The 11,470-nt window shown below is 53.6% G+C and overlaps 1 protein-coding gene across 7 annotated transcripts in view; it reads right to left on the reverse strand.

Moving 5' to 3' along the window:
• The window catches only part of RAB3IL1 (RAB3A interacting protein like 1), a 24,838-nt gene extending 14,075 nt beyond the window's left edge, over nt 1–10,763 (reverse strand). For 3 of the 7 annotated variants that reach the window (XM_041469582.1, XM_041469584.1, XM_041469583.1), the window contains exons 1-7: nt 10,392–10,726; nt 9,753–9,837; nt 9,250–9,297; nt 2,747–2,981; nt 2,469–2,564; nt 975–1,052; nt 186–401 (exon numbers count right to left, since the gene is read on the reverse strand). In XM_041469582.1, coding sequence (XP_041325516.1) covers nt 186–401; nt 975–1,052; nt 2,469–2,564; nt 2,747–2,981; nt 9,250–9,297; nt 9,753–9,837; nt 10,392–10,572 — 939 coding nt within the window. In that variant the 5' untranslated portion in view covers nt 10,573–10,726. Of the gene's footprint in view, nt 1–185; nt 402–974; nt 1,053–2,468; nt 2,565–2,746; nt 2,982–3,126; nt 3,414–5,563; nt 6,701–6,776; nt 7,171–9,249; nt 9,298–9,752; nt 9,838–10,391 lie in introns of those variants that run through there. The other 4 variants (XM_041469587.1, XM_041469588.1, XM_041469585.1 and 1 more) reach the window with 4 other exon arrangements.
• Nucleotides 10,764–11,470: the final 707 nt, after the last annotated feature.

Below are 11,470 nucleotides of genomic sequence, written 5' to 3' on the forward strand. Positions count from 1 at the left end.
CGACTGCTTCCTGTCCCGACAAAGAGGAAACCCCCACAAAAGGAAGCCCTCCAGTGCCTGCCTCAGCACAAATTTAGGGAACAGGGCATGAACAGCTGCTCAGTGAGACCACAGAGCTCTGCGGGAAGCCCGGAGTTCCCAGAGCGGTGGCTCCGAGGCCGACACAGCCGATGTCCCTGACCCACCTCTCTGCACTCCCGGCTGACGGGCTCTGGAGCCACGTTCTGGCTGGCAGCTGACACCATGGCACTGCTGGTGCTCTTGTTGCGCCCGTGGCCCTTCCTGAAGCCAGCTTTGGAAGGGCTCTGCAGCTGAGGGTGCAGCTCCCGGTTCGGGGAGGATGGCGTGGATGTGATCACCAGCGTCTTCAGGGCTGTCACCTCTGCCTGCAGCATGTCAATCTGGGACACAAGCAAGAGTCACCCTCAGCACATGCTGGGCTCCAGTTTGCTGCATCCCATCAAACATTGAAACCACAGGGAAGCAGCTACAAGCCCAACCAGGAAGTCTCTTCCCATCCTCCCTGTGCCACCATCACCCAGAATTTTAAACAGCAGCTGTTTGGGAATCTACTCCTTTTGTCCCAGGCTCTTTTCAGAACTAATCACTCCAAAGAAATTTCTCTCTCCTCAAGATGGAGCCATTTGGGCAGCCCTGTGGTTCAGCCATGTCAGGAAATTCCAACTCCCCAGGTTCCTGCTCTACCCTTCCATCCCAGAGCTGTGACAATTGAACTCATTATTTCTCTGTGGATCCATTTCCCCAGTGAGAGCTGGATCAGCAGGAGACTGCAATGCAAGGATGTCTGTGAGGCCTTTTCCCTCTACTCAAGTGTCTGCTAGAAAGGGACCACAGCATCTCAGAGAGACGAAGCTGCACTTCACTCTGCTCAGCCAACAAACAGCCCTGTGGCCAGGCTGGGCAGAGATGCCACCACACCAACCCCAAAAATGAAGTCACAGAGAGCCACTCACCTTGCCCCGGGCCTCCCTGAGCTGTTTCTCTGCCGCAGCCTGTTTGGTGTTGGCTTCTCTCACCATCTTGTGGGCTTCCTGCACCAGAGAGAGTTTTAATCCACCTGCTGCACCCCAGCTCACACAGCCAACAAGGCAGGTCCCAGATCTGCCACATCACATGTTCCAGGCAAGGGGACAGACAGACATCCCTGCCACATCCAGGAGGTTTGTTCCTTCAGCTGTGCAGAGCCTTCCCTCAGAATTTCCCAGAGAAGGCTGCTAGTGCCAGAACCTGGAGTGCATCCCATTTCCAAGAGTGTAGCTGGCTAAGTTAAGGAGTTTAGCTGGCCAAGGTCATCTCTCACTGATAGGGGCTGCTGAGAAGAATGCCAGAAGCAAGGACCTGCCTTTCCTTGCCCTTGGGAATCGCTTTGACCTTAGAACCCACTTGTTCCACACCACACCTGTGCCTGCCCCTATTCCAACAGCTGTGACTCCAGCCTCACCTCAGCCTGGTTCCTGCAGTCACTGCAGCCTTGCTGGGTGATCCCTGCACTGGTTCCTGACCCTGACTGCTGCCTGTGGCTCTGATCCTGATCCACACTCACTGCTCCATGTCATGGTGAGGGCACTGCTCCTGCCTGCCTTGTTATTGCACTTTGCTCCTGCTTCCCTTTCAGAGCAGCTGGTCCCACTGCCCCAGGCTGGCTGTGACACAGCAGGAGCTGGAGCTCACGTGGGGACCAAATGGTGGAAACTGGCTTAGAAGCTTCACCCACAGGAAGAGGGGAGTGGGATGCAGCCTGCTGGGGCCTCCCTGCAGTCTGGAAACAGCATCTGGCCAAGGCCACCAAAGGAAGGGGACAGCCCTTGGCTACATGATCTCCAGGATCACCCTGTGCTCAGGCAGCCAAAATTCTGGGAAGGAGTGCTTCCTTGGCTCTCACAGCCCTGCATTTCAAATGTACAGGTGGGCTCTGGCTTTCCTCGTTATCCAGACAGATCCAGACATTAGAGCTGCTGGTGGACAGGATTTTGCCAGGATACAGCTTGGCAAGAATCCCATTACAACAAAAAAACACCAAAACAAAACCAACAACCAACAAGCCTTCTGGACACTCACTGGAGCAGAATAGATGAGGACATCTATTGTCCAGCAAGGGCTGGGATGAGCCAGGGAATCATCTCTATTACAGAGCCGATGCCCAGACTGCAGAGCAGGCATGGAGAAGGACAGGGAGCTATGCTTGGCTCCAGCTCCAGGCATTCCCACATTTTGGAACCATAACTACTGTGCTCTTTATGCCACCCCACAGCTCCTAGAAGGGGACGGAAATCCAGGTAAAGACTCCACCTGAACCACTGCCCAGCTCTGCTTCTCCAAGTGGGAAAGAACAACAAGGGAGAGGAGGAAATTGTGGGAGGAGAGCTGGAAGTCCAGGGAAAGCCTGTCTTAAAGGAGCTGGATGTAAGCTTAGCTTAAGAAATGATGGGAAAGGAAGAGGGTGGTACCTCAAACAGGCTGGCTGTTAACTCCTCCAGCTCCTGTTCCAGCTGTTCCCTGACTTTTGACAATCTCTCACATTCTTTGTCCTTGAGCTTCAGCTCCTGTTGAGGAAATAGAGGGATAGAAATGCTGATGTCCTGCCCCAGCCTGGCAATCACAGCCCTTCCTCCCCACCTCAGCACCTGATCCATGACCAAGATTCCTGTCACCACCTCCAGAAAAGCCCCCTCTGCTCCAACCTGTGCCACCCTCCCCAGGAGTTCCCAAAAACCCTGGGGCTCACCTTCTGTGCTTTGTGCAGCTCATCCCTCAGGAACTCCGAGCCCTTTTCCCGGATCTCCACCGAGGAGCTGCGCAGCCGGGACACGTTGAGCTGCTCCGTGGACTGGGGTTCGTGCACACCTCCAGCATCCTGGCATCCACTCTCTGCCTCCTCCTTGTTGCCTTTGGATGGCATCAGGGGCTTCCAGTGTCCCACAGCGGGTGGATTCTGGCTCTCTTCCTCAAAACTGACCTGGCTGGGGGTAACAGCACATGGAAAATGAGTGTGAGGGTGATCCAGAGCCTTCCTCCAACACTCACAACACATCCAGCCCCAGGCACAGGCAGTGGGAATGAGGCAGGGAGGGTGATGGGGAAGAATTTGGGCAGCAACAGCTGTACCTGTTCCTCTGCCCTGCAACCCTATGCTCTACCCTTCTGGCAGGGTGTCCATATTAACTCAGGATAATAACCAGGAGAACAAAGGACAGCTCCTCCAGGGATCCCATTCTCACCTGCTGTCCAAGAGAAACAACCTGCAGATAAATTTTTAGGATTCCAGAATACACCCAGTAGACCTAAGGTCAGACTTCCCTACTGAACTAGTAAAAAAGGAATACAGCTTTCCCGTTCTTAATATAAAGACCCCAATCCCCTCTGCTGCCAACCCAGCCTTCTCTACCCCCTGCATCTGCTTCAGAAGGAGAAGATCTATTTTTAACTGATTTTAACCTGTTTTCCCACCCATTTCCCATCAAAATCCCCCACAGAGCTGTCTAAACCAGTGTATTTTCCCCAAGCTGAGTCAAAGCCCTATTTTTTAGTTTCAGTGGCCAGCAAGCAGAGATATCCTAGAAAGAAGAAACCAGAAGAGTGACCCAGGACACTGCACCCCAGTGCTCAGTAGGGCTCTGTCAGCTCCCAAATTAACACAGATGCTGGAGAAGTTTTAGGAATGGAAAACATCATATGAGTGCCTGCATGCAGGGCACTGCTGTCACTGCAGTGTTTGCATTTCTCCTCTTCCTCACTGAACTCTCCCCATAGTATTTCCCTCCATTTGAAGGCAGGGGCAGTGTGTCCAAGCCTTCCCCACATGGAAGTTTTCTGTCCTGCCCAGACACAGGCACTGCCCTGCAGATTAACCTGCTGCTGCTTATCTCTGGCTCACAAGCTCTGGTGCCCTTCTCTTCGTGCACCTCCTCCCACACTCCTGGTCACTGCTCCTCACCCACCACCTCCTCCTGCAGAGCAGCCATCACCTCTTTTTGCACAGGCTCACTTTTTCCTCGTCCCTTTGCCCCTTCTCTGTGTTCTCCTCTCCTGCACTCCAGCCAGGCCACGCTCTTCTCCCTTGCTCTGACTCCATACAGGCTGGGCTTATCTCCCAGAGTGTTCTATCACCTCTTCCACTCTAATTTCTCCCTTTCTGTGTCCCCCAAGCTCTCCAAGACCAACAGCTGTCCCCAGCCACCTTTCAAAAAGGGAACAAAGCTGCAGCTCCCAGCTAAATCAGCTCAGGTATCATAGGAAAGCAATGTGGAAAAGCACACATGGAGAACTCTCTGAACACTGGGAAGAATTCACACCAAAAACGATCAACGAAATCAGAGAACGGAGGATAAAAATAATAACTAAAAGAAGCAGCAAGGAAAAGGGACATTTCACCAGTCTACTGATACAAATACACTTAATCTAACCCACAGGAAGGAAAAATAATGTTGTTCCTTTGTGACTCTCTAATTCTCAGCTGAAAGTTGCCTCAGGAGACAGATATTTCAGCGTATTTCCACACACTACGGAAGAAAACTGGAGGACATGGAGGAATTAAACAGTCCCACCCACACTCTGTAATGCCAAAAACATATCCTGGAAAATCATCTACGACGGAATAGCTCATTCTTTCTCCATGCCGTGCAAACAGAATCCCTGTGGAAGCCTTGGCTATGCTGGATTCTGCTCAGTGTCCGGGTGGGGCTCTGAAATCCAACCCCAGAGACCAAAGGACCACCAGAAACACTCCCTCTCTTGCTGACTAGTAGCTGTCTTTCCAGGAAAAATGGATCATATCCTAAGAGTCATGCTCTGACACGAAATGCAAACCTACACAAAAAAAAAAAAAAAAAAAAAAAAATTCCCAACACCCCACAACCTTCTAAAGTTGGTTTCTGTAGAAAAAGCAAAAAAATGTGCAGGATCTGCACTTTTTCCAGCGGGCCCCACATGTTTCCTGCAGCGCTGATCCGACGGGGTTGTTTCCTGTGTAAGGAGCCTCCGGCTCTCTCCAGGTTAAACTCTTACCCCCAGGTTTGGGAGCAGGGCCTGACTTTTCCATCCCCACCGGGATGGACGCCTGACCTGCACCACCATGGACCAGCATCAGTCCAGAGTGGCTCATCATCCCATGTGTGCTCAGCATCATTCCTCAAATGTTTGGCAGAGCATCTGACAGTGTTTTGTTATATTATGTTATTATATTACAGCAGAACACACACTGGCGTTTCTTGTCTTTGCCCCAGCAACGAAACACCAAGTCCTGTATCTGGAGATGCTGCTGCCTCCGTATTCCACCTCCTTAATTGGCTTCCACACAACTTCTTCCCTACGAGGGTGATGGACTGGATTTCCCGGAGAAACCGTGGCTGCCCCATCCCTGGAAGTGCCCACACCAGGTTGGACAAGGCTTGCAGCAACCGGGTCTAGTGGAAGGTGTCCCTGCCCGTGGCAGCAGAAGAGAAACTTCAAGACCCCTTCCAACACAAACCATTCCAGGACTCTACGGAGACACAGAGCCCCGGCACACGGACGCCACTCCTTCCCCGTCCAGACCCGCACCTACCCCCGCAACATCGCTGGGTCCCGCTGCTGCTGATGCTGCTCACGGCGGAGGCGCGCCCGCCAGAGCCCCCATGGCCGGGGCAGCCGCACCGGGAGCCCGCGGGAGAAGCCGGAGCTGTGTCCGGAGGAGAAGCCGGAGCGAGAAGCGGAGACGCGCTCGGAGAAGCCGCAGCCGGAGCGGGAGCCGTGCCCGGAGGAGCCGGAGCGGGAGCAGTGCCCGAAGGGACCCGAACCGGAGTCTCCGGCGGATCCGTGCCCGGAGGAGCCGCAGCCGAGCCAGGAGGGATCAGAAGCGGAGGCTCCGGCGGAGCCGAGCCCGGAGGAGCCAGAAGCGGACCGGCTCCCGCAGGCTCCGGAGCCGATCCCGAGCAGCCGCGGCCCCGCCGCCCACGTGATGCGGGCGCGGCTGCGCCCTGAGCGCCGCCGGGCCGAGGGGTCCCTGCGGACCGGCACGGGCTGGGCTCCGAGCTAGCGGCGTTTGTCACCCATCCACTCACCGCGGGGCAGCGAGGGGGTGCAAGGAAATGGCCGGCAGCCGTCCCTCCGCTCCGCTCTTCGTCCCCGGCTCGGAATCGCTCCTGGCTTCCTCCGCCTCCTTCCCGACAGCGGGATGGGGAATGGGGGCTGCTGTCTCTGCTGCTCCTTCTTCCTCAAGAGGAGGATGCCTCACACTCCGCCCCTGCTACAGCCTGGGGTTCCTCCCACAGGAGAAGTCCTCCTTCTCCAAGGAGCTCTTCATGCACTGCCCCAGCGTGGGTCCCTTCCACAGGGTCAGGAACAGGCAGCTCCACTCTCTCCACATGTCCTGCCAGGACTCTGCTCCAGCACAGGCTCCCTGTGGGGCCACAGCCTCCTTCGGGCATGCCTCTGCTCCAGCGTGGGCTCTTCCATGGGCTGCAGGTGGATCTCTGCTTCCCTGTAGCCCCCACTACCAAAACGGTGCCATACAAAGCCAATACAGAGAGGAAACCTGGGATGTAAACGCAGGGAGGTGGAAGGATGGGGGAAATCTGGCTGGGGGAAAATCAGCTGCTGATTGTCCAGGGTTTTTATACTTCAAGTAGAACATTGGGCTCAGAACCCAACAGCCAAATCACTCCTGCTGTCACTCCTGTTCCACAGCGGATCCCATTGCCACCTGTGGATTGACAGCACTGAAATTTTGAACCAAAAACTGCTGCTGCCTTCAGAGGACATTTCCCATCACATCCTACCTTGCCATTGCTCTGGGCTTCCCTCCAGGCAGCCGTTCTCCTTTGGAGCCTTCACACACAGTGACAGCTCCCTCCCTGCTCTCAGCCTGTCCATCTTCTGCCACTGGGACAGACCCAACACCGGAGGCAGGAGAGTCAGACATGGTGATCCTGGTGTCCACTGTAGGATTTTTCTGTGGATACCACACAGGGAGCAATTCTCTGTCCCAGCATCTCCTGGGTGTCTGTGTCACCTCCAGCCCTGCCCTGCCTCATGGCTGGGATCCACAGGGACAGCACGGGCCAAGCCCATGCTCTGAAGTCTGGGAACGGAGTGTCCGGGGTGTTTGTGTCTCTGGCTGCAACCTTTGCTATCTTCAGAGAACTTTTGGGAGGAGGGGAAAGATCTTCAGCTCTGCAAAGCAGCACCAGATGTAATTAGTCTTTGTAATTATTAACTCCCAAGGCTTGGCCAGCAGCAACAGAGGGTCCTTGGATTAGAAAGGTAGAAGTGCTTCCAGGAGCCAACAAAGGCAGGAAGGATGAGAACTGATAGTGCTGACAGGAAGCTTTGAGGTGGATGTGCTGAATCCCAGCCACTTGAAAAAGTAACTTGTCATAAGGGAGAGAGTACTCCCCTCTTCTTCCCAGAAGAGAAGCAGAAAAGGAAAGGAAAAAGGGGAAAGTGGAAATACAAGGAAGGGAAATGATGAAGAAGAAAAGGGGGAGAAGAAAAAGAAAAAGAAAGCCAGACAGAGGCTGGGAAGGGAAGGAAGAACAGGCATTATCTTTGAGTTTGGAAAGCAGAATCTGACTTGCTGACACCCCTTACCCAGCAAACTCAAACCAGATGGTATTGGCATGGAAAGGAGAACAAATGGCCTGAAACTCCAGGCTCCCTCCAGCCCCTCCTGGCTGGCTCCTTGGCTGTGCCACATGTTTGCTCAGCTGGCTGCAAGGGCTGCAGCAAGGCTCCTCTGGGGTCTCTGATTTCCAACACCAGCATGTTTGATCCTCCCTTTGGCACCTAATCCCCACCACAATACCTAAGGCAAGAGACGAGGGACCTCACTAAGGACCCTTCCTTCATTTTCATGCTGTATGCACTGAACTGTGCAACATCAGAGGCAAACTGAGAGACTTGTCACCATCCAAGCCCCTAAAAGCAAAATGCATTTGGGTCAGATGGAGCTTGGCACAGGGCAGCAAGAACTAGTGAGGAATTCTGCAGCATAAGGGGAACAAGCCTGGGGGTCCTCACAAAAGCACTGCAGGGTCACTGCATCCTCTTCAAACATTTCTGGCCAGCTCAAACCTCTGAGTAAATCCTGTCCATGAAAAACAGCATCTCCCCAGATACTTCCCAGTTCAATTTTTTTTTAAATTACATCAGATTTCAAGGAAGCATGTAGTTTGGAGAGACACCTCCGATGCCAGCTGCCTCCGTGTCTATCCCAGCACTGAAACTGGAGAAGGGAAAGGGATTTCACCAAGCTCTGGGACCCGCTGTCCCTAAAAACACTTACTGTTCTCTGGGAGAGAGCAAGGAGAGCACTGTGCCTTTCCCAGGAGCCAGCTGCTGCTAACTCAGCATTGAGAGTGGCCCTTTGGCATTCCCAAAGCAGGGATTCAACTCCCAGCACAGCGATTCAATCTCTACATCTTTAGCATGGAGAAAATGAGGATGATTCCAGAGCTCTGAGGCTGAGGATGGATGTCACCACCTCTTTGCTTCCTGCTCTGCTGAGCAAGGCAGGCTTTCAGACCATCTTCCTCCTCAGGGTCTGAGGCCACAGGAGATGTCGAAAGAGATCCAAGCAGCTCTGCCACGCCGGTAGCCCTTCAGTTATTTACTTTAATATTAAATTCCACACATATTTCCTGCTGTCCCAAGGGCAGCTGCGGAGCTCACGAGCTGCCAGCAGAGCTGCTCTCACAGGAGGGCAGCAGAGGCCCCCAGATGCCAGCACATCCCTCCACAAACAGCAGGACACTCAGGGGGTTGTTGTTCCACGTCCCCAGGAGCAGCCAAACTGCTCCCAACAGCTGCAGCAAATGTCTCACCTGAAGCATTTTGGTCTCCTGCTGTGTGTGGGGATGAGGGTTCAGACCCTAAGACCCTCAAGATCTAGCTCAGCCTGCCTGTTCAGCAATTCCAGCCCTGGAAGTAGACCACATTCCCTTCAGAGAGGGTCCCCCTGCTCTCATGTGCCTTCACAGAGCACTGATCCACATTTTAAACTATGCTCTCCCTGCCACTGGCAGCAATTCCCAGGACTGCACCAGAAATCCCACATCAGGCAGACGCCAGGCAGCACCTGGCTCCAGAGGAGCAGTGAAACAGCCCACCCCTCGTGTCAAGGATCAGTCACAGGAAAGACAAAACTGCAACTGGGACAAACTGATCCCAACTACTGATGTTAAGTGAGTGTCAAAGACAAAGCACAGGAGAAAGTTGGTTATTACAGGAGCGTGGGTCTCTAGCTGCTCTTACCTGCAAGGATGAGACCTGTGTTCCCTCTCCACAGTGTCCCACAGCTGCCTAAACGATGGAAGACCAGTGCATTAAGACAAGATTTTGATTCAGAGCCTCATGGAAGGGGAATGTCCTTAAAACCCGAGCAGAAGCATTTAGGAGGTGGTAGAAGGGAAGGACCGTCACAATTGGGAAGGAGAAGAAAAGGGACTAAGGACCCTGGAAAGACAGAGGGAAGGAATTCCCTGGCTTGGTAGAAGTTTGAGGGCAAGGCAAGGACCAGTGTTTCCCAGGATATTGTGCAAGGAAGCACAGTGACAGCTCTCAAGCAGTGCTGGAAAAGCAGGAGCAAAAGAAAGGGAACACATGGAAAGAGTCTCGGAGAACCAGTGGCAGAGTGGAAATCCTCTGCATCCAAACCACAGCTGGAAGAGGTGGCAAACTCATCCAGGGACAGTGAGAGATGACAGGGAAATGTCCTGTGAGAGCCAAGCAGAGCATGAACCAGGTGTTTCACTGACCTAGGGAAGAGAGGGCAGCCCCCAAGCACACCGTGTTTAACAGCCTTGGTGGAAAATTCCAGCCCTGCATAATCTCCTGGGGTTCCTGTAAGATTGTGACATGGAGAGAGGGACCAAACAGGAAAGAATTAGAGGAAAAATGCCTCTCTTCTGGCAGCCACCATGGCTGTGCCAGGAGTTAGTAGCAGCAGAGCAGCCAGCCCTGCCTCCCCCTCCTCCGGCCGCCTCTATAAACACGCAGGGCTTACTCAGAAGATTAGGAGGGAACAGGGCAAAAGACAACAGAGTCTCTTTTGTAATGAGGAGGGATTACAGCATCAAGTGACCGGCTGCAGCTCCCAAGTGGGTCTCAGGCTCCTTAGCACACCGTGTGGGGCAGGTCCAATCCCCCTATGAGCCAAGGGGGCACGAGGATGCGGGTGGTGGCCCAGGCCACAAAGGACCCAGCGGGGACACGTGCAGGACCAAACCTCCCCAGCCTCCAGCACGGCTCAGGAGCCCATGACTGTGAGTATCTGGTCCTCCTAATAGCAGCAGGAGGATCAGTCTCTCCTGCAGAGATCCATCTTCCTGCCTATCTGTGACTTCCTCTGGCTCCATCCCTCTGCTCTGTCTGCTCGTTGTCTGTCTTTGCAATACCTGCTAGGGTCTGTTTGTGGTGGGTGATGCACCTGATGTCCCAGAATCTTGCTTGCTGTGGGCTCCCACAACTGAATTCCAGGTCAGTCGACTTCCAGGTGTGTTGGTTAGTCCAGAGGGATGAGCAGGGGATGCAGGCAGTGACAGGCAGCAGCTCCCTGGGTGGGCTCTTCCTGCCCATCCTGACTCCGGTGTCCCAGTGAGCCACCTCCCACCACAGACCTCAGCCACTAATGGAATGTGCCAGCTGCCCAGTGACACCCCAGGGCAGCTCAGCACAGGCTGGCAGGTGGGCAGGGAGGTGCCTTACCCATTCAGGGCTGGAGGGAAAAGCACTGGGAAAAGCCCCATATCCCCACACAGGAGCAGAACAGAGTAGAGGTGGGCAACATCCATTATTTACATGGCCAAGAGCTGGAGTTTTCCTTCTTTGGTAAAAAAGGGAATCTGTATTTGAATTACGCAACAAAGAATCTCCCTGAGCGCTTTCGAGCCCTAAAGCCCAGAGAAAAGATGCAGCTTTGTGTAAGGGGCCCCAAAAATGTATGGGGTTTTGGGCATGCTTTTCCCGTGTGGGCAGCCTGTGGGTTCAACCTCTGGGGCTGTTAAAACCTACTCCTCCAAGTTCTGTACCCAGAAGTTCATATGGAATGGACACGAGGATTTACTGAAATGGGCATTTGTGCAGCTGGGGACAGGGACAGCTCTGCTCCTCTGTATCATCCTTAAGAGGGGACTCAGGGACCTAAGTTACGACAGGAAAACCCAAAGGAGGAGCAGCACCTAAAAGACAAACCTAGGACAAAGGTGTTGCTTGGTTGAAATAGCCAAAAATCCAGACTTTTCTGGTTTTCTTCACAGCAGCAGCTCACTGGGACCTGAGTTGTCCCCATCTAAATCTAAATCTTTCACTGGGATGCTTAAATGAGAAACAAATGAGGAAGGTGGGCCCAAACTTACCTGCCTTCAGCTGCTTCAGGGTGTGGTCTGTCCCTTGAAGTGCTTCTTCATCCCCATCATTCAGGGAAGAGCCCAAGGCCCCATAATCATTAAAGTTATTACCTCTGTTAAATAGCAAT

Source organism: Pyrgilauda ruficollis, unplaced genomic scaffold, assembly GCF_017590135.1.
Source record: "Pyrgilauda ruficollis isolate IOZ18807 unplaced genomic scaffold, ASM1759013v1 scaffold237, whole genome shotgun sequence".
NCBI classification, from domain to species: domain Eukaryota; kingdom Metazoa; phylum Chordata; class Aves; order Passeriformes; family Passeridae; genus Pyrgilauda; species Pyrgilauda ruficollis.